The 24,791-nt window shown below is 44.6% G+C and overlaps 1 protein-coding gene across 1 annotated transcript in view; it reads right to left on the bottom strand.

The window, feature by feature from the left end:
- Window positions 1-15,184: 15,184 nt before the first annotated feature.
- TUNAR (transmembrane neural differentiation associated intracellular calcium regulator) overlaps window positions 15,185-24,791 on the bottom strand; it is a 54,095-nt gene continuing 44,488 nt past the window's right edge. The window contains exon 3 of the mRNA NM_001416147.1: window positions 15,185-17,658. Coding sequence (NP_001403076.1) covers window positions 17,473-17,658 — 186 coding nt within the window. The 3' untranslated portion in view covers window positions 15,185-17,472. The remainder of the gene's footprint in view (window positions 17,659-24,791) is intronic.

Below are 24,791 nucleotides of genomic sequence, written 5' to 3'. Positions count from 1 at the left end.
TTGGCATTTACAAATTTCATTTTCCTAATGATTAATGACATTTTCAAGTGATTATTGCTCATTTGTACATTTTCCTTTACGAAATTTCTACTCTAGTCTTCTGCTCATTAAAAAAAATGGGTTTCCCTTGCTTTTATTAGTGAACTGCATATGACCTTTTTGTATTCTGATCACAATTAAATATATTATGAACATTTTCTTCCAATCTGTTTCAACTTTTCTAATGGTGCATTTTGATGAACAAAAGGTTTAAATTTTATGAAGTATCATTTATCAGTTTACTGTTTTCTAAAAAAGATCATGGCATCCGGTCCCATCACTTCATGGGAAATAGATGGGGAAACAGTGGAAACAGTGTCAGACTTTATTCTTTTGGGCTCCAAAATCACTGCAGATGGTGACTGCAGCCATGAAATTAAAAGGCGCTTACTCCTTGAAAGGAAAGTTATGACCAACCTAGATAGCATATTCAAAAGCAGAGACATTACTTTGCCAACAAAGGTTCATCTAGTCAAGGCTATGGTTTTTCCTGTGGTCATGTATGGATGTGAGAGTTGGACTGTGAAGAAGGCTGAGCACCGAAGAATTGATGCTTTTGAAGTGTGGTGTTGGAGAAGACTCTTGAGAGTCCCTTGGACTGCAAGGAGATCCAACCAGTCCATTCTGAAGGAGATCAGCCCTGGGGTTTCTTTAGAAGGAATGATGCTAAAGCTGAAACTCCAGTACTTTGGCCACCTCATGTGAAGAGTTGACTCATTGGAAAAGACTCTGATGCTGGGAGGGACTGGGGGCAGGAGGAGAAGGGGACGACAGAGGACGAGATGGCTGGATGGCATCACTGACTCAATGGATGTGAGTCTGAGTGAACTCCGGGAGTTGGTGATGGACAGGGAAGCCTGGTGTGCTGCGATTCATGGGGTCGCAAAGAGTCGGACACAACTGAGTGACTAAACTGAACTGAACTGAATGAGTGCTTTCTGTGCCCCGTCTTGGAAATCTCTACTGATCTCAAGATTGAAGTATTCCCTTGTGTTTCCTTTAGGAAACTTTATAGGTTATTGATATTTCTCCCGGCAATCTTGATTCCAGTTTGTGTTTCTTCCAGTCCAGTGTTTCTCATGATGTACTCTGCATATAAGTTAAATAAACAGGATGACAATATACAGCCTTGACGAACTCCTTTTCCTATTTGGAACCAGTCTGTTGTTCCATGTCCAGTTCTAACTGTTGCTTCCTGACCTGCATACAAATTTCTCAAGAGGCAGATCAGGTGGTCTGGTATTCCCATCTCTTTCAGAATTTTCCACAGTTTATTGTGATCCACACAGTCAAAGGCTTGGGCATAGTCAATAAAGCAGAAATAGATGTTTTTCTGGAACTCTCTTGCTTTTTCTATGATCCAGCGGATGTTGGCAATTTGATCTCTGGTTCCTCTGTCTTTTCTAAAACAGCTTGAACATCAGGAAGTTCATGGTTCACATATTGCTGAAGCCTGGCTTGGAGAATTTTGAGCATTACTTTACTAGCATGTGAGATGAGTGCAATTGTGTGGTAGTTTGAGCATTCTTTGGCATTGCCTTTCTTTGGGATTGGAATGAAAACTGACCTTTTCCAGTCCTGTGGCCACTGCTGAGTTTTCCAAATTTGTTGGCATATTGAGTGCAGCACTTTCACAGCATCATCTTTCAGGATTTGGAGTAGCTCAACTGGAATTCCATCACCTCCACTAGCTTTGTTTGTAGTGATGCTTTCTAAGGCCCACTTGACTTCACATTCCAGGATGTCTGGCTCTAGGTGAGTGATCACACCGTCATGATTATCTGGGTCGTGAAGATCTTTTTTGTACAGTTCTTCTGTGTATTCTTGCCATCTCTTCTTAATATCTTCTACTTCTGTTAGGTCCATACCATTTCTGTCCTTTATCGAGCTCATCTTTGCATGAAATGTTCCTTTGGTATCTCTGATTTTCTTGAAGAGATCCCTAGTCTTTCCCATTCTGTTGTTTTCCTCTATTTCTTTGCACTGATCGCTGAAGAAGGCTCTTATCTCTTCTTGCTATTCTTTGGAACTCTGCATTCAGATGTTTATATCTTTCCTTTTCTCCTTTGCTTTTCGCTTCTCTTCTTTTCACAGCTATTTGTAAGGCCTCCCCAGACAGCCATTGTGCTTTTTTGCATTTCTTTTCTATGGGAATGGTCTTGATCCCTGTCTCCTGTACAATGTCATGAACCTCATTCCATAGTTCATCAGGCACTCTATCTATCAGATCTAGGCCCTTAAATCTATTTCTCACTTCCACTGTCTAATCATAAGGGATTTGATTTAGGTCATACCTGAATGGTCTAGTGGTTTTCCCTACTTTCTTCAATTTAAGTCTGAATTTGGCAATAAGGAGTTCATGGTCTGAGCCACAGTCAGCTCCTGGTCTTGTTTTTGCTGACTGTATAGAGCTTCTCCATCTTTGGCTGCAAAGAATATAATCAATCTGATTTCGGTGTTGACCATCTGGTGATGTCCATGTATAGAGTCTTCTCTTGTGTTGTTGGAAGAGGGTGTTTGTTATGACCAGTGCATTTTCTTGGCAAAACTCTATTAGTCTTTGCTCTGCTTCATTCCATATTCCAAGGCCAAATTTGCCTGTTACTCCAGGTGTTTCTTGACTTCCTACTTTTGCATTCCAGTACCCTATAATGAAAAAGACATCTTTTTTGGGTGTTAGTTCTAAAAGGTCTTGTAGGTCTTCATAGAACCGTTCAACTTCAGCTTCTTCAGCGTTACTGGTTGGGGCATAGACTTGGATTACTGTGATATTGAATGGTTTGCCTTGGAAACGAACAGAGATCATTCTGTCGTTTTTGAGATTGCATCCAAGTACTGCATTTCAGACTCTTTTGTTGACCATGATGGCTACTCCATTTCTTCTGAGGGATTCCTGCCCACAGTAGTAGATATAATGGTCATCTGAGTTAAATTCACCCATTCCAGTCCATTTTGGTTCGCTGATTCCTAAAATGTCAACATTCACTCTCGCCATCTCTTGTTTGACTTCCAATTTGCCTTGATTCATGGACCTGACATTCCAGGTTCCTATGCAATATTGCTCTTTACAGCATCGGACCTTGCTTCTATCACCAGTCACATCCACAGCTGGGTATTGTTTTTGCTTTGGCTCCATCCCTTCATTCTTTCTGGAGTTATTTCTCCACTGATCTCCAGTAGCATATTGGGCACCTACTGACCTGGGGAGTTTCTCTTTCAGTATCCTATCATTTTGCCTTTTCATACTGTTCATGGGGTTCTCAAGGCAAGAATAGTGAAGTGGTTTGCCATTCCCTTCTCCAGTGGACCACATTCTGTCAAATCTCTCCACCATGACCTGCCCATCTTGGGTTGCCCCACGGGCATGGCTTAGTTTCATTGAGTTAGACAAGGCTGTGGTCCTAGTGTGATTAGATTGACTAGTTTTCTGTGAGTATGGTTTCAGTGTGTTTGCCCTCTGATGCTCTCTTGCAACACCTACCGTCAAGATTGCCGGGAGAAATATCAATAACCTCAGATATGCAGATGACACCACCCTTATGGCAGAAAGTGAAGAAGAACTCAAAAGACTCTTGATGAAAGTGAAAGTGGAGAGTGAAAAAGTTGGCTTAAAGCTCAACATTCAGAAAACGAAGATCATGGCATCCGGTCCCACCACTTCATGGGAAATAGATGGGGAAACAGTGGAAACAGTGTCAGACTTTATTTTTCTGGGCTCCAAAATCACTACAGATGGTGACTGCAGCCATGAAATTAAAAGACGCTTATTCCTTGGAAGGAAAGTTATGACCAACCTAGATAGCATATTCAAAAGCAGAGACATTACTTTGCCAACAAAGGTCTGGCTAGTCAAGGCTATGGTTTTTCCTGTGGTCATGTACGGATGTGAGAGTTGGACTGTGAAGAAGGCTGAGTGCCGAAGAATTGATGCTTTTGAACTGTGGTGTTGGAAAAGACTCTTGAGAGTCTCTTGGACTGCAAGGAGATCCAACCAGTCCATTCTGAAGGAGATCAGCCCTGGGGTTTCTTTGGAAGGAATGATGCTAAAGCTGAAACTCCAGTACTTTGGCCATCTTATGTGAAGAGTTGACTCATTGGAAAAGACTGTGATGCTGGGAGGGACTGGGGGCAGGAGGAGAAGGGGACGACAGAGGATGAGATGGCTGGATGGCATCACTGACTCAATGGATGTGAGTCTGAGTGAACTCCGGGAGTTGGTGATGGACAGGGAGGCCTGGCGTGCTGCGATTCATGGGGTCGAAAAGAGTCGGACACGACTGAGTGACTGATCTGATCTGATAGGTTTAACTTTTTCATTGGTCTTAGACTCATATCAAGTTAATTTTGTATGATTTGTATAAGACAGGGAGTAAAGGTTCATTTTTCCCCTCCATAAGGATATTCAAATGATTGAGCACTATTTGTTGAAAATATTTTAATTTTCCCATTAAACTGCACTAGAATTTTGTTAAAAAATCAATTGCTGTATTAGGTATGGGCTCATTTCTGGCTTTTCTATGTTGTTCCATTGATCCCTTTGTTGCTCTTGACATCAAATACCAACACATCTGTTAATTCTAGCTTCTGAGTGAGTCTTGAAGTTAAGGGAGTATACCCTCAAACTTTGTCTCTTTTTTTAAAAAACTAGTTTTTATATGTCCTTTGAATTTCCATATAAACTTTAGAATCAGTTTGTTTATCACTACCCAGAAAACCTACTGAAATTTGATAGAGATTGTTTTAAATACATAGGTCAAACTTGGGAAAACTGAAATCTTAACAATATTAGCTTCTGGGTCCATGAATATACAATGTCTATTTATTTAGATCTTTAAAATGTCTCTTCAGTTCAGTTCAGTTCAGTCGCTCAGTCGTCTCCGACTCTTTTCGACCCCATGAATCACAGCATGCCAGGCTTTCCTGTCCATCACCAACTCCCAGAGTTCACTCAGACTCTTGTCCATCAAGTCAGTGATGTCTCTTAGCAAGTATTTGTTGCTTTGATCACAGATCTGACATATACTTTTGAATTTATTTTTAGTGACATCATACTTCTTTTGCATTAGTATTTTGTTCCCAATTATTTGTGGAAGGGAAGCATTCAGTTTTTTGCCATTAAGATAATTTTAGCTATAGTCTTTATTTATGGATATCCCCTAGTACTTTGAAAAAGTTATGTTGTATTCCTGGTTTGCCAATAATTTTTATCACAAATGGGTGTTGAATTTTGTCATATTGTTTTTCTGTGTCTATTGAGATATGATCTTATGTTTCTCCTTTATTCTGGTAGTATGGTAAGCTACATGGATTGATTTTCTGGATAAACCTTGCTTTGTCACACCATATTATTCTTTTTATATATTGCTGAATGTGATTTACTAATGCTGAAAGGATTTTTGCATCTATGTCCATGAGAGATAATGGTGTGTAGAGTGGGGTTTGTTATTGTTATTGTTTTTTAAATGTCTGTGATTTTGGTATCAGGGAGTGTTAGCCTCATATAATGAGTTAGTAAATGTTCCCACCTACTTTATATTCTTAAAGCTTTTGCATCATGTTATCTTTTTTCTTTCCTCCCTTGTGTCTTTGACAGAATTTACCAGAGAAGCTACTAAAAGGCTAAAAATTTTCTTAGTGGGGAGGTATTTAATTTCAAATTAAATTTCTTTAATATATATAGGGCTTTTAAGGTTTTTTTTATTTCTTTTTGAGTCACGTTTGACAACTTGTGTCTCTTAAGAGAACTTATCCATTTCATCTAAATTGTTAAATTTCTTGACATGTAATTGTTCATGCATGCGTGCGTGCTAAGTCGATTCAGTCATGTCTGATGCTTTGCCACCCCATGGACTGCAGCCTGCCAGGCTCCTCCTGTCCATGGGATTCTCCAGGCAAGAATACTGGAATGGGTTGCCACGCCCTCCTCCAGGGGAACTTCCCAACCCAGGGATAGAACCTGAGTCTCTACATCTTCTCTAGATTTTTACTACTAGCACCACCTAGGAAGCCCATAATTGCTTATAATATGCAATTATTATCATTTTAATGTCTCTAGGCTACATAGTTGGAGAAGGCAATGGCACCCCACTCCAGTACTCCTGCCTGGAAAATCCCATGGACAGAGGAGCCTGGTAGGTGGCAGTCCATGGGGTCGCACAGAGTCGGACACGACTGAGCGACTTCACTTTCACTTTTCACTTTCATGCATTGGAGAAGGAAATGGCAACCCACTCCAGTGTTCTTGCCTGGAGAACCCCAGGGACAGGTGGGCTGCCGTCTCTGGGGTCACACAGAGTCGGACACGACTGAAGCGACTTAGCAGCAGCAGTAGCAGGCTACATAGTGATATCCTTTCATTCCTGATACCAGTAAATTGAGGCTTCTCTCTTTTTTTCTTGATCAGTCTTACAGACTTATAATTTTATCAATCTTTCCAAAGAACCAGCGTTTAGTTTCACTGACTTTGTTTCCTATTTTTCTGTTCTCCTACGTCACTGACTTTGCTCTTACCTTTATCCCTTTCTTTCTACTTACCAGGATTCTTAATTTGCTCATTTTTTGCATAGCTTCTTTATTTTATTTATGTCTTTATTGCCTGTTCTGGGTCTTCACTGTTGCACGGGCTTTCCTCTAGCTGCGGCGAGCCGGGTCTGCTCTCTAGTTGCGGTACTGGGGCTTCTCACTGCAGTGGCTTTTCTTGTTGGGCAGCACAGAATCTAGTGTGTGTGGGGCTTCAGTATTTGTGGCTTGAGAGCTCAGTAGTTGTGGTTCCCAAGCTCTAGAGCACAGGCTCAGTAGCTGTGGCATATGGGCTTATTTGCTCCTCGGTTGTGGGATCTTCCCAGACCAGGAGTCAAACTCGTGTCTCCCGAGTTGACAGGCAGATTCCTTACCACTGAGCCACCAGGGAAGCCCTCCATGTGGTGTAGCTTCTTCATGTGGATGCTTAGATTATGTGAGTGCTTAGATTTTCTTCTTGAAGCTTATTTTATGTTTTCTGATGCAAACAGTAATGTTATGTTTAATATCATTTTTCATTTGTTCATTTCTAGCATATATAATGGAGAAGGCAATGGCACCCCACTCCAGTACTCTTGCCTGGAAAATCCCATGGACAGAGGAGCCTGGTGGGCTGCAGTCCATGGGGTCGCTAAGAGTCGGACACGACTGAGCGACTTCACTTTCACTTTTCACTTTCATGTATTGGAAATGGAAATGGCAACCCACTCTAGTATTCTTGCCTGGAGAATCCCAGGGACAGGGAAGCCTGCTGGGCTGCCGTCTATGGGGTCACACAGAGACGGACACAACTGAAGCGACTTAGCAGCAGCAACAGCATATATAAATTGTTTGCATATCAACCTTAAATCTTGCAATCTTATTAAATTCACTCATCATTTCTATGTTGTGAATTTCATAAGATTTTCTATGTAAACAATAGTATTATTTGTGAATAAAGATGATTTTACTCTTCTTGATCCAATCTTTAAAACTCTTACTTATTTTTCCTTCCATTGTACTGGCTAGGACCTCTGGTATGTGGGATGTGTGCATGCTCAGTCATGTCTGACTCCTTGACCCCATGGACCTGCCAAGCTCCTCTGTCCATGGGATCTTCCAGGTAAGAATACTGGAGTGGATTGCCATTTCCTTCTCCAACAGGTGACGAAAACTTACTTTCACTTTCACACTCCGGGCTTCCCTGGTGGCTCAGACAGTAAAGAATCTGCCTGCAATGTGGGAGACCCAGGTTTGATCCCTGGGTAGGGAAGATCCCCTGGAGGAGGGCATGGAAACCCAGTCTAGTATTCTTGCCTGGAGAATCCCATGGACAGAGGACCCTGGGGAGCTACAGGCCATGGCGTAGCAGAGTTGGACACAATTGAGCAACTAAGCATGCAACACACATGTTAGCAAACATGCCCAATTCTTTCATTTCATGGGGACATTTGGTACCCCTCTCTTAGGGTGGCTGTTCACCAACTCTTTGCTCTGCTGACTCTCTCATTTTGCACCAGAAGTACTGGATCCATCGGAGGCATTCACAATTACCAGGATTAGATTCATCCCATTCTGTACGTAGAGGTTTCAGAGTGCTATGATATGAGCTTTCAGTGTATCCATTGTGATTTGTGGCACAAACATCTAGATTAGTTTTATGTAGAGATCTGTTTTGGATTGTCTGCTGTTTCTTTGTTCCTTGATCTTGTTTTCTAAAGTGGGAAGCATATTAAATACTCGTCCAAAAGATGAGGTTGGTGTGTTCAGTTGGGAACACAGACAGCTGAAAAAGAAGGTGGCCCTTTTATGTGGTCATTGCCAGGAAATCTCCTCAAAACCACTAAAAATAGTCATATTATATATTCCAGTCTATGGAATAACATCTTTTTGTTATCCTGCCAAGATTAGGCAAACAGTACAGCAGTGATTTCTTTATAAATATTGATAGAGGAGTTTGGCATAGAATATTTAAATTATACCTATGACAAGGTACTTGGTATAAATGCCTAGAATGTGAATTGTAAATATAGTTATAATAGTGTTTACAAATAGTGTTTACAAATTCTATTCTATAACTTTATGCTGATAAATAAACTATGTATTTAGTTTTGGAATTGAAAACTAAAAAAGAACAGATACCAGTCCTAACAGTGAGTATATCCATGCTGGTGTCTAGCAAAAAGACCAGCTCTGAAAGGAGGAGAGGAAACAGGATGGAGGGTCTAGAATGAGACACCCAAATTATCTTGTACCCAAATTATTGAAGACATAATTAGAATTATATTAATATATTTCATACATAAAAGTATTTAAATTTAAAATATTTTTCAATTATATTTCATAAATGGAAAATATTTTAAATTTAAGGAGGAATAGTAAGTCTTGGGGTGTTACTATCTATCCCTAGAGACTTTATTCAGATATCATTGCCTCTAAAAAAAAGTGCTCATACATATAATTTGTCTCAAGGCCATACAAATAGTAAAGAACAGAACTCTTCAACTCCTTACACTTTTCAATGCAAGATCACTTTGCAAGAGGGGTCTAGAATGTCATGTTAGAAGAAATGGTTGGTTGGGACCATTTCCAACCAAGCAGTGCCTAAGACTCCAAGCTCCCAATACAGAGGGACCCACGTTCGATTCCTGGTCAGGGAACTAGATAGATCCCAAAGGCCACAACTAAAGATCCTGCATGCCACAACTAAGACCCAGAACAGCAAATAAATGAATATTTTTCAGTTATTTGTTTATTTATTTGATGGCACTGGGTCTTAGTTGGGTGGTTACTAAGGTGGTTACTAAGGCTGGCTTCAAAGGAGCTGAGGATCCTGTACTCCGATGTCTTGGGAAATATGGCTCAGTAAGCACCTTCTGGGTACCAGGTCCCATGCTAGGCACTGAACATGTGCTAGGCACAAGAGCTATAAACCTGATCAAGTTTTTGCAAGACACCATCCTATTTTATAGATAAGAGAGCGGAGGCTCCCAGAAGCGAGCTGAGGCTCACTGGGTAAGAGCAGCAGAGACCAAGCGCTAGGGCGACCTCTTCCAGCAGCCATGACTGTGACTCTGTCTTCTCCTGGAAAAGTAAAGAGCCAGCAGAGGAAGGATGTGCTCATATCTGACTGAGGCTGGAGGCTGGTCTCCATCTGCTTCATCCATTCCACAGAGATTCTTCTGAGCACTTGGAATACAGAAGCTTAAAGTACAGGGCACAATCTGTCTGCACGAAAGAGTTTTAAAATTTCCCATCCTGCCATACTGTTCACAACACATTCACATACATACCTTTGTCTTCCTAATGAATACTTTAAAATTTTCTTTTTGAGTAGAAGACAGAGCTAAAATTTCAAATTACTGATGAAGAGCTGATTGTGCTCTCATTTTAATATAGGGCCACTTCCAAGTCTCTGATACTTAGTTTTTCAATTAAATAGACCTTTGCATCATCCCGGGTGAGATGAATCACTTAATATTGTCAGGAAAAGGATTCTGAAACACCACTGAATCTGATTTTTGTGTCGTTATTGTTATTCCTTAATGGGAAAAGATTTTTAAAGACATGCTTTTTAATTGCTGGTATTAATAGTTAATGGGCTTCCCTGGTGTCTCAGACAGTAAAGAATCTACCTGCAATGTGGGAGACCTGGGTTCGATCCCTAGGTTGGAAAGATTCCCTGGAGAAGGAAATGGCAACCCACTCCAGTATTCTTGCCTGGAGAATCCCATGGACAAAGAAGCATGGTGGGCTACAGTCCATGGGGTCCCAAAGAGTCGGACATGACTGAGCCACTAACACTAACTATTAATAGCTAATAGAAGCTTGCATTCCTTCATTTCCAAAATGCTATTACATAAAAATGTAATCCCCTGGAGTAGGAAATGGAAACCCACTCCAGTATTTTTGCCTGGAAAATTCCATGGATAGAGGAGCCTGGTGGGCTGCAGTTCATGGGGTTGAAGAGCTGGACATGACTGAGTGACTGAGCACACAGCACAAAAATGTAATCTACACACCAGCACTGAGAGATCAGATTTATTAAATTCATGACAGGAAAATGAAATATTCTTTCAGAAATATTAAGGATCCGTCTCAAGATCAATAGTCAATCAGTGGCAGAGTTAGGACTCAAACACAGATTTTCTGGTTTAAGCCCCAGCCCCATTTCTGAAGGTCATCCCGGTCCTTAAAATAAATGAGAGAGTGGTCCCTGATGAGGAGTGAGTGATAGATTTGGTGCTCACGCTTACTGCTCAAATACCCACAGGCGATGGAATTATCCACCAGTTTTTCTGAAGCAAAGTGTGGGAGAAAAGACTTATTGCCCAGCTCTGGTGGCCAAGCTCACATCAAACCAGAGTGTCCCACTGAAGCTGAGTTCACACATCTCTTTAATACAGAGGCAGAATCTTTAGAACTTCAGAACCCCAAGTTCTACAGCAGAGTCGTCAGAACTAAAAATACTAAAGTTGGACTCTTTAGAACTGAAAGCAAAGAGACCAAGGAGAAAGCAGGGCCAGTCTGATCAGGTAATGTCTCAGAGGCCAGGACAACAGAGGCTCACACGGTGAGAAGGTAATACAACCAGGAGAAGGACAAGCATGTTGGGCTGTGTTCCCTGATTCCTATTCAGAATTATAAATACCAGTCTCTGGGAAATGACTAAGGGGTTAGCTAAGCTAATGATGTATGAACTCCAAAGGAACCTACTAGTTTATTCTGGAATGTGCAGGTTTGTGAGGAAGTGTTTGAAGTCCACATTTCCTGGGTTGGAGGTCCCAGAGATTCAGAAACCTGCAGGCATTCCAGGAGCCCTGATTTGTGGCTGGTCCATGCCAGTGGATCATCAGTTTGTGCTTTTGACCTTCCGTGATAGAAGCATCTTCCTGGTTTAGAAAAAGATGTCAGCTTACAGGTCAGGGAGATGTGAGGAGCAAACTTTGGACCACCTCTGCTCGATCTAACTTTGATTCCTTTAATCCCAATGCATGCTGCGAAGTCATTTCAGTTGTGTCCGATCCTTTGCAACCCTGTGGGCTGAAGCCCACCAGGCTCCTCTGTTCATGGCTTTCTCCAGGCAAGAATACTGAAGTGGGTTGCCATGCCCTCCTCCAAGGGATCTTCCCGACCCAGGGAGTGAACCCACATCTCCTACCTCTCCTGCATTGGCTGATGGGTTCCTAACCATTAGCGCCACCTGGAAAGCCCAGTCCCAATGAGACAGATAATAGTTTAAAATGTTGTCCTTTTATTGCTGACTAGCTACTTCCAAGTACCTTAGAACCATTCAGCTGTCACCCTTTGGCTTCCTGCTGTCTGCCGAGTGTGGGGAGTAGATGGGATGCTTTGAATGTCTGAACAGGACGTTGGGGTGTGCTGTCCTCCAGCAATTAGGGGCAGGTGACAGAGCTGATGTCCAGGATTTGGAGCCAAGTCTCTGCATACCTGGCAGGCTGCTGTCCCAGGTAGGGAGAGGCATGCTGCAGAGACATCCAATCATGACTCTTACCTAATTTTGCATTCCCCATTATTGTCTAATAGAAATAGAGTAAATAAGCACACCTCTTACAATGAGTCTTGTAGTGAAAAATTATATATTATGTGACCTTATTTCTCATGGCAACATGTAGCCCTTCTATGAAAAGCACATACCAGTTTTGTACAACTTGTTCACAAACAACAGAAAATATTAAGTCTGTCCATTCCATCTGCTTCCCACAAGAGGAAAGAATCATTATGTAGTGAGGTCAGAAGGTACCCCAGTCCACAGGGGCATCTTTCTGGGGCCGTCTCATATAGAGGTCCTTCCTTTAGTGGGTGGGGCTACAGGGCACTCGAGGAGAGTCTCTCAGAAGAGAAGGCAGGAATTTGGCCTCTGGAACTTTCTCTTCCTAAAGTGTGACATGATCATAGCCAGTCTGGGTTCCCAAAGTAGCTGTTAGGAAATTGTTTAAGCAGCCAATGAGATTGTCTCTATGAAAAACAGTGAAACGAGGTGGGTGGGCTTTCTGGTGTTCTGCAGGCAGTTGACAGAAAAAGGGAGCCCTCAGACTAAGTATGGGTGATGGCAACAGTGAGAGATGGTGAGCTGGGGCCCTGGGGCTTTGAGGGGGAGAGGGAGAGGAAATGAACAGAGGACAGGAAAGAAGGAGAGAGAGGAGGAGAGCGAGAGAGAATGTGGGACATAAAGAGACAGATAAGAACTGCTCCCATATTAGATACACACAGGTGTTTGTTAGAAGCAATGTGAATGTAGGTTTTGATCCAGTGTTTCTTTAGTAAATGGTACTCATATCCAGGGGCTTCCCAGGTGGCATTAATGGTAAAGAACCTGTCTGCTAATGCAGGAGACACAAGAGACATGGGTTTGATCCCTGGGTTGAGGAGATCCCCTGGAGGCAGGCATGGCAACCCACTCCAGTATTCTTGCCCGGAGAATCCCATGGACAGAGAAAGCTGAAGGGCTACAATGCATGGGGTCACAAAGAGTCAGACACAACTGAAGCAACTTAGCCGGGTTTAAGTGACATTCTTTGGCTGCAAAGGTGAAGGTAGCAGCTTCTGGGCCCCTGGCCACATGACGCCATGGTCTCCTGCTGCTGCTGCTGTTGCTGCTGCTAAGTCGCTTCAGTCGTGTCTGACTCTGTGCGACCCCAGAGACGGCACCCCATCAGGCTCCCCCGTCCCTGGGATTCTCCAGGCAAGAGCACTGGAGTGGGTTGCCATTTCCTTCTCCAATGCAGGAAAGTGGAAGTCGCTCAGTTGTGTCCGACTCTTAGTGACCCCACAGACTGCAGCCTACCAGGCTCCTCCGTCCATGGGATTTTCCAGGCAAGAGTACTGGAGTGGGGTGCCATTGCCCTAGTCAAAGTGAAATTGTTATTTGCTCAGTCGTGTCCGACTCTTGAAGACCCCATGGAACCCGCCAGTTTCCTCTCTATGGAATTCTCCAGGCAAGAATACTGGAGTGGGTTGCCATTCTCTTCTGGGGATCTTCCCGAGTCAGGGATTGAACTCTGGTCTCTCACATTGCAGGCAGATTCTTTACCGTCTGAGCCACCAGAGAACCTTTGCTAAGTCAACTCACCTTTCCAGGCCACAGTTTCTGTATCAATAAAAACGAGGTTAAAACTCCTGATGAGACTTGGGGCTATTAGCAGCCCCTGTTGACAGATGAGGAAAACTGAGGCTCACAAAGCTGGTCATATCGATCATATAAGACAGATGAAAGTCAGGCCCAGGCTGTTTCTGGCCATCGACAAGCACCCTGTGGCCCCTAACCACCAAGGGCACACTGCCATGGGTGCCTGGCCCTCCCCTGCCAGAACCCGGGCTTTCCAAGTCACTTTCTGGTGTAGAAGTCAAAGGCATCGATTCAGCCATGTTGGCCAGACCAGCTTTGTTGTAATCCGGGAGAGGCAGGTGTAGTGGGAAGCTGTGTGACGTGACTGGATTGGCCCAAAGATTCCAGCAGAAGTCAAACCCACAGCCTGGGCCACTCAAGGTCTGTGGATGGCACAGAGGTGGGACAGGTCTGGTTCTGCTGGTTTCGAGTTGTGTGACCTTGGAAAAGTCGATCAGCCTTTTTGAACCTTTCTCCTCATCTTCTAGGGCTTCCCGGGTGGCTCAGTGGTAAAGAGTCAGCCTGCCAATGCAGGAGATGTGGGTTTGATCCTTGGGTAGGGAAGATTCCCTGGAGAAGGGCATGGCAGCCCACTCCAGTATTCTTGCCTGGGATGGAGAGAGGAGCCTGGTGGGCTACAGTCCATAGGGTCACAAAGTGTCAGACACAACTGAGTGAGTGAACACACACACACTTCACCTTGTGAGATGGGGTAGGATCTCACGGGCTGTTGTGAAGGTCCCTTAGGATGGGAGGGAAGTCTCAGCCCTCGGGCTGGTCGTTTGGGTTGTTGCTATTCATGCCAAGGCTGGGCTTGGCATACTAAGCCCCAGGGCCACCAGCTGCCTCCCCATCACATCCCCACGAGATACCTTGAGATCATGGAGGAAACTATGAGTTTGCCCAGTCTGTGTTCTTGGGCTTTGCTAAATGAGGGCAGAAATGAAAGACTCTCTCTGCAGGAGAGAGTGCTGCCACTTGGGTTAGCAGTCATTGAATGGGCACCTTTATTTCCAGGCTGTGGATTAGGACAGTGTAGAAGGACCATCGGGGAGCTGTTGAGAGGATCGGAAAGGCAGTTTTTCCCCTCAATAAATTTCAAATTAGTACACTTGAAAAATCACCAGGGCTTCCACAGTTCAAACAAAGCAGTTTCATTGGAACCGAGTCACATTCGGTTTTGTCTGCTTGAAAAAAAAAAAAAAAAAATCAGGACCTCCCTGGTGGTCCAATGGTTAAAACTTCACCTTCCAATCCACAGGGTGTGAGTTCGATCCCTGGTTGGGGAGTTAGGATTCCCAACCAAAAAAAAAAAAAAAAAAAGCAAAACATAAAATAGGAGAACAAGCAAAGGTAAAACAGAAACAACACTAACAAATTCAAAAAACTTCAAAAATGGTCCACATCAAAAAAAAGAAATCTGAAATAAAATAAAACAAATATATATATAGGTAAAGGAATGACGTGAAGGTTTAAAAATACCAGGACGCTGGGGGGTGGAAAAAGGACATGGGTAGATTTTTTTTTTTTCCATTGCACCTTTATTGTGTACACTGTTCAGAATTCTCACACAGTCTTTCTAGAACCACACGGAACCCGTGAGATGGCTCCCTCCCCCGACAGTCCATTATATTTCTAAGCAGCCTCCTCCTGGCCTCCCTCCTCGAGTCCTCACGTGGCCAGCGTTGTGCCAGGATGCAAGGAGTTGCCAGGGGTTATTCATTCTTAGGAGGGAAGGAGGGCGGGGAGCAGAGCGGGCCCTCGGCAAACCATGGGTGTGCATCCGGCCCCGCGGGCCCTCTCGCGGCCAGTCCCTGCCTCTCCATTCCCTCTTTGCCCAGCATGTGACGCCCCTCAGTGGGCTAGGGAATCAGACAGCTCTGGGAATTTGCCTTCTGACTCACCACTACCAGCTACCTGACCTCGGGGAAGTTTCACCATCTGAGTTCCCCTTTCTTCCTCTACGATGTGGGACAGAGACTCTCCAGCTCATTTCCTGTGAGCATTCAACGACTGAAGGGATTCAGGGTCGGGCACAGCGCCTAGCACACAGTATGTCCTGAACGCACATCGACTTCTGTTCCTTCTGGTGGGGAAGAGAAGACTCTTGATGAGGGCCAGGTGCTCGGGGCATCTGCTTTATAAAGAGCCTGGTCCTTAACACGTCCAAGAAGTGACTCTCTAAGGGTGAAATTTCAGACACCACGACACTGGGAGGGAGAAACCTGGCGGTGATCTCCTGGACATCCTTCGACTCCACATAGGCAGCCTGCTGCTTCTTTTGCCCACAGGCAAGGCTGGCGCTGGCAGAAGGAACACTAACCCTGTTTATAAGGCCATGCCGCTGCCCCCAGTAAAAGGCCCATCTCAGGGAGGCAGGAGAACAGGGCACATTCATCCTGATTCAACTGTCCCTGCCAGGGAGGAAGTAGCTTCTTGTGGGTGTAAACCAGGAGCTTGAAGAAATGTAGCAATCTTTTAGGGTGACCGTTGCATCCCCTTCTAGAGCTCTTGAAAGGTCATCTGTTGCAGGGGTGTCCTCCCAGCCTGAAACAGCCAGGTGAGCTCTTGGGGGGTGGGGTCCAAGTGTCATCTACACCCCCACCTACTTTGCAAAGGCTCCCAGGAGGCTCACTACGGGAATTACGCACGTGCTGAGCTTTAACCCCCCTTGTCCTTCCCACCCATCTTTCATGGCATGTGGCCATCAAAATCAAATCTCATCGACAAATGGTCACAAGAATGAAATGACGCTGCCAATGAGAAGCTGAATACTCCTATAGTTGATCCACAGATGTAGCTGTGCCCTTCCTCCATGGTATTCCTTGTAAAAAGAAACATTTTTAAGCTGATCTATATCACTCAGCCCTGTTCATGCATAAGTCTCAGTAAGGATACGGTACATCCAAAGTCCACATGCCCACGACCATTTTACATCTCCAGTATAACAATGAAAAGTCGCTCAGTGGACAATCTTAAAACATGCACCAACCAAGATCACAGCTGGTCTTATGGGAAAATGTCCTCCAGACTGAAAAGCACGAGAGGGAAACGATTCCAGATGAGAGAACAAGGACTAGAGCGATTGCACAACAGAACAACTGCAGTCTAAGGTAGATACAGCAGGTAAAACCAAGGAAAGCTGTATGGATCCAGGAGCGCGTCTCCAAATATTTGGTTCATGCTAAAAAATAGAGCACATTTATTAAAAATATATATTTATAAACCTTGATATGAACAGATACACACATCAAGCCAATGAAAAAAAAGAAAAAATAAGTTATCTCCCCGGTATCAAATAGTTAGACACTTTTGATGAATGAGATGCTTGTCAAGGATTGTCCCTGTGGTTTTTTGGTACCAAACAGTTCATCGAGTTAGGAGGAAACACGTGTCCTGGGAGACAGGCCGAGAGCTGTGTCTGCTGTGAGCTGCGTCCACCCGTTCCTCTTTTTGAACACTTGGCATCTGTCAGTGACCTGGGATAACCCATCTCTGCACCCATCCACTCCCTGATGGTGTCAAAGGGCAGTTTTCCAAGCGTCCTTTCGGGTCCCTTGCCAACGATGTTGAGTTCCTTGCTGTGTGAATGAGTTTTGGTGGATTCATTGTGCTTTAGTGTCTGCTCCTTGCAGCAGGATTGGTTGATTTTGGTGACCCTTTATCGAGTTCGAAGGTGCATCTGATTGGGCGGTATGTGTCGGTCAAGGCTGCTTGCTGGCACAGTGTCCGGTCACTGATCTGCCAACACACAGGACTCCTCCTGTCTTTTGGCCATCCCGAGGCCTGAGGGCCCACTGGGCCATTCACAGAGTGGTGTAGATGTATACAAATATGATGACGATCAGGTTCAGAATGGTCCCAATAATCCCCAGCATCGCCAAGACACTCTCTTCTTTACTCTCTCTTTCCTGGCCTCCTCTGTCTTCATCATTTCCACTCGTGATTACCATCTTGGTGGCAAACGTCTTTATCTTCCTCACCAGACTAACCTGCGATTGGAAAGAGGCAGCACAAAAAGATGACAGTTTATAAGCATCCTCTCCAAAGCCTGGCAGACCGGGTCGGGGAGTGATTTCATGTCTGGGGACTAGGCCTTGGGTGGGCCCGAAAAATCTCTCATGGAGAAAACCTTGGGATGCACTGCTCTTTGGCCATGGAGAAATGGCAGAGCATGGCTGATCACTTTCAAGGATGAAGACTGTGATATTGGCATAAAGAGCTCAGCCCGGCGTTCAGCTTGGCCACCACCCATTCTGCTGGGATTTTGTTTTACTCCTTTTCCTTGAAGCAGAGACAGACGGCTGCACAGTCATCGAACACAAGCACGTGGGCTCTCCCACAGCAGCGGGAACTTGACACGTGTTCACGAGCTAGATCCCACCCTAGACAAGTACAGTCCTGCTCGTGCATGAAGTGGGTAGGAGGGCGCTGTGGTCACACTGTGCTTTAAACACTGGCCACCCTGTGAACAAGGGTGACCGAACCTAGGGAAGGCAAGTTACTGAGACCGGAGAGGATGGAAAGGGGGGAGGGAGAGAGCATCATAAGAAACCCACATCACCGCCAGCGGGAGCACACACTGGTCAGATCATTCTGGAAAGTTCCCTGGCATTACCCAGAGAAGCAAAGAGATAGTCCCCAGCTGGGCTGAGCTCCTGACCTCCTAGGTGTTCATTGAAGAGAAATCCCTGTACCTGTGAACCTGGCGACAGTGACAGGAATGCTCCTGTGAGCTTCAGCTGGGAAGGCAGAGGACCAGAAATTACCCAAACAGGCATCAAGAGTTGAAGAGAAGGACACGTGGCTCCTACGATGGACGCATCCACACCAAAGAATATGACACGGCAGTGAAATGAACGCACAGCGGCTACACGTGATGGTGTGGGTGAGGCCCCGTCTCGTATGAAGAAGGATGGTGCAGAGAACACCCACAGCATGTGTCAATTCATAAAGACTCAAACAGGGCACGTCAAACAAGTATATTTAGCGACACGCACTTAGGTGTTTGTAAAATGCAAGAGAATGACCAACAGAATTCAGGAGAGTGGCTACTTACAGGAAAGGACAGAGCGGGAATCCCCTCAGAGCAGCAGCAGAGACCTTCAATATACTGGTCATTTTCCATTTGTGAGGCTGTGCGGGAAGCATGTCGAGGTTCGTTTTTTATCTTTATCCTTTCAACTGTTTCAGAGATTGCCTGACGTGTATGACGTATTTTGCAATAACAAAGATATTTCTATTTATTCTTTAAAATAATATGACCATTCAGGGGGCCTGGTGGGCAGCTGAAACCTTCTTTTCCACTGATGACTAATCCAAACAACGTGGGGGGTGGGGTGGTGGGGATGACTAATGTGTATGAGATGGCAGCAGCAACAGCCTGTCCTACTTGATGAGATGGGACAGGGACCAGGCCAGGGCCCCTGGCTGCACCTCTTCTATTAGAGAGCTGTGTTTTTTCGAGCTAGAAGGCTTTTCAGGCTTCAGAGTGGTGACAGTCAATTTTCTGTCAACCTGACTGATTCCTGGATCCTGGAGTGCCCAGACATTTTTCAAACATGATTCTGGGTATGTCTGTGAGGGTGGCTGCTGGATGAGATTGACATTGGAATCGGTAGACTGAGCAAAGCAGACTGCCTTCCCCAGTGTGGGTGGGCCTCATCTAAGCTGTCCAAGGCCTGAATAGCAAAAAAGGGCTGAGTGAGAAGGAACTCTTCCTGCCCAACTGCCTTTGAGCTAGGACATCAGCTGTTTTCTGCTTTTGCATCCAGAGGGAAACCTAGGCTCTTCCTGGGTATTGAACCTGCCAGCCTTCAGACTGAAATGAAACCATCAGCTCTCCTGAATCTCCTGGTTGCTGACTCACTCTGCAGATCCTAAGACTTGGGGGTCTCCATAATGACATGGCGCTTCCCAGGTGGCACTAGGGGTAAAGAACCTTCCTGTCAATGCAGGTTAGATGGAACAGACGCAGGTTCGATCCCTGGGTCAGGAAGATGCCCTGGAGGAGGGCATGGCAACCCTCTCCAGTATTCTTGCCTGGAGAATCCCACAGACAGAGGAGCCTGGTGATCCAGAGTGTCGCACAGAGTTGGACATGACTGAAGTGACTTAGCACACATAATGATATGAGCCAATTTCTTATAACAAGCCTCTATCTTTCTATCTATCTCTGTCTCTCTCTCACTGGTTCTGCTTCTCTGAAGAACTCCTGACAAGTCAGTTCAGGGGTCAAAGGATATCTCAGGACAAACATATTAGAGGAATCACGAAAAAAGGAGTCCAGGTGGCAGAGAGGGCAGCTGCCAGGTGAAACGCCTGCATGCCTCTTCCTTCCTCTGGGCACATGAACCCCTGCAAGGGCCAGGTCACACCTCGGGAATCTGGTCTGGATTCAGGACACAGTGTAGGTGGATAGATTTCTGTGTGAAGGAGAGGCACACGGTGAAGACCAAAGGGACTGATGTAACAGGCACGTGTGCACAAACGAACAAATGTGTGCCTTAAAGGGAAGGCTCATTCCCTTCACAACTTTGGCTTACTTGACAGACTCAGAGTGGGTTCCTACCACCCTAAAGTGGTCAGGGCAAGACTTCGTCTTTTCAGAGCTATCCACTCTGTCCTAGCCAATGGAATGAAACTTCTTGGAATAACATCTATATACAGGATGTAATTTCTAATTAAAATTGCTTTTTAAATGAAAAAAGCAGCTTTGGCTAGGCAAAGCTTCTAGGCTGGACATGTTTGGTTTTCTTTCTTTTTCTTTCCAGTACAGTTTTTTTGATGATGCGTAATACACAAACAGAAAGGTGCACAGACTTTAACCATACTTGATGAGTGTTCATACCTGTTAGCTGTCACCAACATCAAGAAACAGAACCTTCAAGTACCCTAGGAGGCTCCCTCTTCCATTCAATCCTTTTCTTCCTTCTTCTTGAAAACCGTTACCTTGATTTCTAACATCCTAGGCTAGTTTTGCCTGTTTACGGATTTTATGGAAACAGAACCATACAGGATGTCCTCTTTTGAGTCTTTCCCCTTCACTGTTATGCTGTGTGTAGCTGCAGCTCGTTCATTCTCATTGTGAACAGTACTCCATTATATAAACAGACCCACTACGTATGCATTTATTTTACTGCTGATGGGCATTTGGGTTGCTTTCAGTTTGAGGTCATTATGCTGTTCTGAACATTCTTTTACATTTCTGCTGGCAAACGCACATATGCATTTCCCCGATGTTTTAAATGAAAATTTTCACAAACAGCAAAAGAAAAAATTTATACTGAGCACCCATCCACTCAGCAACTAAATGTCACTATTAGCATGTTACTATACTTGGTTTTAGTCACTCACCTAGAGCCAGACATCCTGGAGTATAAAGTCAAGGGGCCCTTAGGAAGCATCGCTAAGAGCAAAACTAGTGGAGATGATGGAATTTCAGCTGAGCTATTTAGAACACAAATGATGATGCTGTTCGAGTGCTACACTCAATATATCAGCAAAGTTGGAAAACTCAGCAGTGGCCACAGGACTGGAAAAGGTCAGTTTTCATTCTAATCCCAAAGAAGGGCAATGCCAAAGAATGCTCAAACTACTGTACAATTGCAGTCATTTCAAACGATAGCAAGGGTACGCTCAAAATCTTTCAAGCCAGGCTTCAGCAGTACATGAACTGAGAACTTCCAGATGTACAAGCTGGGTTTCAAAGAGGCAGAGGAAACAGAGATAAATATGCCAACATTTGCTGGACCATGGAGAAAGCAAGGGAGTTCCAGAAAGCCTTCTACTTCTGTTTTATTGACTATGCTAAAAGCCTTTGAATGTATGGATCACAACACACTGTGGAAAATCTTTAAAAGATGGAAGTACCAGACCACCTTACCTGCCTCCTGAGAAACCTGTATGCAGGTCAAGAAGCAACAGTTAGAACTGGACACGGAACAACGGACTGGTTCAAAATTGGGAAAAGAGTAAGACAAGGCTGTATATTGTCATCCTGCTTATTTAACTTACATGCAGATTACATCATGTGAAATGCCAGTCTGGATAAATCACAAGCTGGAGTCAAGATCACCAAAAGAAATATCAACAACCTCAGATTTGCAGATGATACCACCCTAATGGCAGAAAGCAAAGAGGAACTAAAGAGTCTCCTAATGAAAAACAAAGAGGAGAGTGAAAAAATTTGTTTAAAACTCAACATTCAAAAAATGAAGATCATGGCATCTGGTCCCCTCACTTCACGGCAAACAGAAGAGGAAAAAGTGGAAGCAGTGACAGATTTTACTTTCTTGGGCTCCAAAATCACTGTGAACAGCGACTGCAGCCATGAAATTAAAGGACACTTGCTCCTTGGAAGAAGGAAAGTGAGGACAAACCTAGACAGTGTATTAAAATACAGAGATATCACTTTGCTGACAAAGGCTCATATAGTCAAAAAGTTATGGTTTTTTGCAGTGGTAAAGAATCTGCCTGTCAATGCAGGAGACGCTGGAGATGTGGGTTTGATCCCTGGGTTGGAAAGATACCCTGGAGTAGGAAATAGCCACCCACTCCAGTATTCTTGCCTGGAAAATTCCATAGACAGAGGAGCCTGGCTGGCTGTAGTCCATGGGGTTGCAAAGAGTCGGAGATGACTGAGCACACACATCATCTTTCCAGTAGTCATGTATGAATGTTTCAGTTGAACCATATGGAAGGCTGAGTACCGAAGAACTCATGCTTTCATATTGTGGTGGTGGAGACGCTTTTGAGAATCCCTTGGACGGCAAGGAGATCAAACCAGTCAATCCTAAAGGAAACCAAACCTGAGTATTCATTGGAAGGACTGATGCTGAAGCTGAAGCCCCAATACTCGGGCCACCTGATGTGAAGAGCTGACTCACTGGAAAAGACTGATGCTGGGAAAGATTGAGGGCAGGAGGAGAAGGGGACGACAGAGATGAGATGGTTGGATGGCATCATCGACTGGATGGACATGAGCATGACAAACAGGAGATAGTGAAGGACAGGGGAGCCTGGCGTGCTGCAGTCCATGGGGATGCAAAGAGTCAAACATGACTTACTGAACAACATTTGCTTTCTCAGATACCTATCCCTGAATCTTATCCAGCCATCTTTTTGGGGTGCATTTCAAAGTAAACTGCAAATATCATTATCTGTGTCGGGTGCTCAGTCATGTCTGACTCTTTGCAACCCCATGGACTTTAGCCTGCCAGGCACCTCTGTCCATGGGATTTTACAGGCAAGACTATAGGAGTGGGTTGCCATTTCCTTCTCCAGGGAAATATCATCCATTTAAATACTTTCCTTTAAATACTGCAGTTTACATGTATTAACTAGAGTCAAGGTTTGTTTGCAATGTTTTCTTTTGATGTAAATCTGTGCCATTTCCTATTGGCTCCATCCCCCTAAGAGAAGAACTGCTAGGGTATAAGGTATAAGTGGTTGCACGCACTCACTTGTTTCTGAGTGCAAGGTTGGCCCCTTGTTTCATCTTGGTGATTCCATGGCCTTTGCATGGGGTCACAAGAAGGCAAAGGGACATCCACTCCCTTCTCTGCCCTGGACAGACATCTACCCAAGCACCAGTTATCTCTTTCATGGGTCTCTTGTTTCTTGTAGTTCCCTTAGCCAGACTTCAAGCCCTGAGAGAGCAAGCTTTTGATCTCCAACACCAAGCACAGGGCTTGGCATGGACCAGGCATTTGGGGAAAGTGCACTGAAGCAGTGTGTGAGTGGGTGCTGCAGGTTGGGGGAGCGGTGGGGGTGGGGGTGTGAATCTGGCCATCCCCGTCTCTGCAGGGCAGGGACAAGATCACCAAGGTTGGTCTAAAGAGACACAATTAGTTCTGCCCTTAAAACCCAACACCCATCATCGCAGTCACTCAAGCAAAACAAAGTACCAGTCATGGAGGCTGCTTGGTTTCAAGGCTTAATTTAGCCTCTTCCCCGAGTTAACCCAAGACAGCTCTGACTCAGGAGGAAGTGGAGGAGAATAATCAGGTCGACTGTGTTTACTTTCTGAGGTCTCTGCAGCAAACCAAGAGCCCAGAAGAGGCCTTCTCCGACTCCCAAGAGCTACATTCCAAAAGTCTGCCTCCAAGGGGCTTGAGTCATCAGCCTGAATCTCCCCAGAGAAATGGCGTTGGGAGTGCAGCCGGGTTCCCAAGGGAGCCACCGAGGGTTTCCTTCGAGAGAAGTGATTGGAACACGGTTTTCCTTGGGAAAAGCTGTCTGGTCAGGGAGTGGAGGAGAATGAAAGAGGTTGGGAGATTAGCTGAAAACTAGACCAATAACAGAGATGGGAGGGGAAAACAGAACCAAAATAAAACAGAAAGGAAAGCTGGGGACTAGGCAACGTCTGACATGAAGCCAGATGCATAGGCATAAGTTCATTCATTCATTCCGTCACTCATTCCTACCTGCCAGGAACTGGAGTGGGGCAAGGGGAGTGAGAGTTAGCTCCTAACGAGAAAGGCATTTTTTTGGGCATGTTAAAATGTTCTAGACTTAGATTTTGGTGATGGTTGCACAATTCTGAATTGTACACTTTGAAGAGGTGAATGCAGTGGTTTGTGGATTTTATCTCAATAAAGAGGTTTATCTCAAAAAGAGAGCATTTGCAACAGTAGTGGAAATATAAATTACCTAGAAATCAATCTAACAAAAATATGTAAAATTCTTTAAAAAGAAAAGTTTACAGACATAAAGTTGCACCTATATAAGAAGGAAGACACACCATCTTCAAGGATTGTGAGAGTCAGTATCTAGAAAACATGATTTCTACCTAAGGTGATCTATATACAGAGCTACTACAGTCAAAATTTCTACAGGGTCTTTGGTGCTACCCAGCAGGCTGATTCTCGGAGAAGGCAATGGCACCCCACTCCAGCACTCTTGCCTGGAAAATCCCATGGATGGAGGAGCCTGGTAGGCTGCAGTCCATGGGGTCGCACAGAGTCGGACACGACTGAAGTGACTTAGCAGCAGCAGCAGGAGCAGCAGGCTGATTCTAAAATGTATATCAAAGTGCAGAGAGATAATAATAGGCAAATTATTTATTAAGGAAAAATAAGGAAAGGGAACTTGCCTTATAAGACATCATGAATTATTGTACAGC

This window comes from Bos taurus, chromosome 21 (genome assembly GCF_002263795.3).
Source record: "Bos taurus isolate L1 Dominette 01449 registration number 42190680 breed Hereford chromosome 21, ARS-UCD2.0, whole genome shotgun sequence".
In the NCBI taxonomy this organism is placed as follows: Eukaryota; Metazoa; Chordata; class Mammalia; order Artiodactyla; family Bovidae; genus Bos; species Bos taurus.
This window is presented reverse-complemented; position numbering and strand designations above follow the sequence as displayed.